This window comes from Galeopterus variegatus, unplaced genomic scaffold (assembly GCF_000696425.1).
Source record: "Galeopterus variegatus unplaced genomic scaffold, G_variegatus-3.0.2 Scaffold2904, whole genome shotgun sequence".
NCBI lineage: Eukaryota > Metazoa > Chordata > Mammalia > Dermoptera > Cynocephalidae > Galeopterus > Galeopterus variegatus.
Genome location: NW_007729015.1, coordinates 181,785 through 183,166, shown reverse-complemented (window position 1 = coordinate 183,166; position 1,382 = coordinate 181,785). Strand labels below are relative to the sequence as shown.

General features: G+C 45.2%; 1 protein-coding gene across 1 annotated transcript in view; it reads left to right on the top strand.

Annotated features, from left to right (window-relative positions):
- LOC103599312 (zinc finger protein with KRAB and SCAN domains 4-like) overlaps nt 1-1,382 on the top strand; it is a 7,755-nt gene that overhangs the window by 4,558 nt on the left and 1,815 nt on the right. The window contains exon 4 of the mRNA XM_008583422.1: nt 399-522. Within this exon, the coding sequence (XP_008581644.1) occupies nt 399-522 (124 nt within the window). The remainder of the gene's footprint in view (nt 1-398; nt 523-1,382) is intronic.

Sequence of the window (1,382 nt, the reverse complement as noted above, 5' to 3'; positions counted from 1 at the left end):
TTTTTTTTTTTCTGATTTTTTTCACCTCAGACCTAGATTTTGTTGTATTTTTTAAATTAGTAATATAAATGAGCCTCCACTCCTACTTTGCCAAAGTGCACAACAAACCTTTTGAAAAGTTGGATATGATTTCACTCCTTTTGCTGCACTAGCCCTTGTTTTCACTCCCTGCAGTGTTCAGATATTTAAGTGAAATTATTTATTCTAATGTGTGTAACATTTCTTTTCTTTGCCTGTTGTGTTTTTGATAAAGATGTTCTTAGAGACAGGCTAAGTAGGTATAGGTGTGCCCACTTGCTCTTTTCGAAGAGCACCTTTAATGTTCATTCTTTGCATGTGGCCAGCTTTGGGAGTGATTTGGGGCATGAGGAACTAGGTGGAATTACTTATTGCTTTAGGGGTTGCTGAAAATGGAAGATGTGGCCCTGACTCTCACCCCTGGGTGGACACAGCTGGATTCATCTCATGTGACCCTCTTCAGAGATGAAAAGCAGGAGAACTGTGGCAGCCTGGCCTCCCTGGGTAAGACTGATGGGCACTAATTTCTCCTAAGGTTTCTTGACATCCTTTGTGTCTTAGAACCTATTGAGCTAGTAGAAGGTGTTTGGATTATGTTTGGATTGAGAACTACCATTTCTGAACCCCTGTTACTGACCAGCTGTGTGACTAGTCCCTTAATCCTCTGAGCCTTGGTTTCTTTTGCTGCCCTGCCAGTGTTTTGGTCAGTTTAAGTGAGATGATACAGCCCTTAGTACAGGTCTGGCCTGTAGTAGGTGCTCAGTAAATGTTGATTCCCTTCCTGTTCCTAGCCCTGACTGAAGAGGGAAGCTGAGGGGTCTTTTCAGGGAATGGGTCATGGGGCCATAGAGTGTGATTGTTAGAAGTGACCTTAGACATTGACTACAGACTCTGACCTTAGAGATGAGGGTGCAGAGACAAAGACCACCTGACTTGTCTGAGGTCTCATAGGTCATTGGTGGCACAGTAGGGGCTCCAACTTAGAACTCTAAGCACCGAAGCCACTTCATTTTGGGGACCCTGCCTCTGCCTGGGAAAGAGCAGAGATGACTCTTCATATCATTGATCAGTGTCCAATTTCTTAGTCCTCACTTTGGTTGTTTTTTACAGAAGGCTTCAGAAATCCTTTCACTTGCCCTGTTTACTGGCACCTTCTGCTCAGCCCTTTTAGTACCTAATCCTAGGTGTACGGCCCTGCATTACTACTCTTAGAGCTCAGAGCTACTGCATGTATTCCCAGCACAGTCCTCAGTCCTCACCATCTTCCCTCCACTCCCTCCATTCCTAGTTTGTACCCTTCATCCAATGGCCCCGTTCCCATTCTCAGGCCTCCCTCCTCCCCAGCACTCCTGTCCCCACCTTTT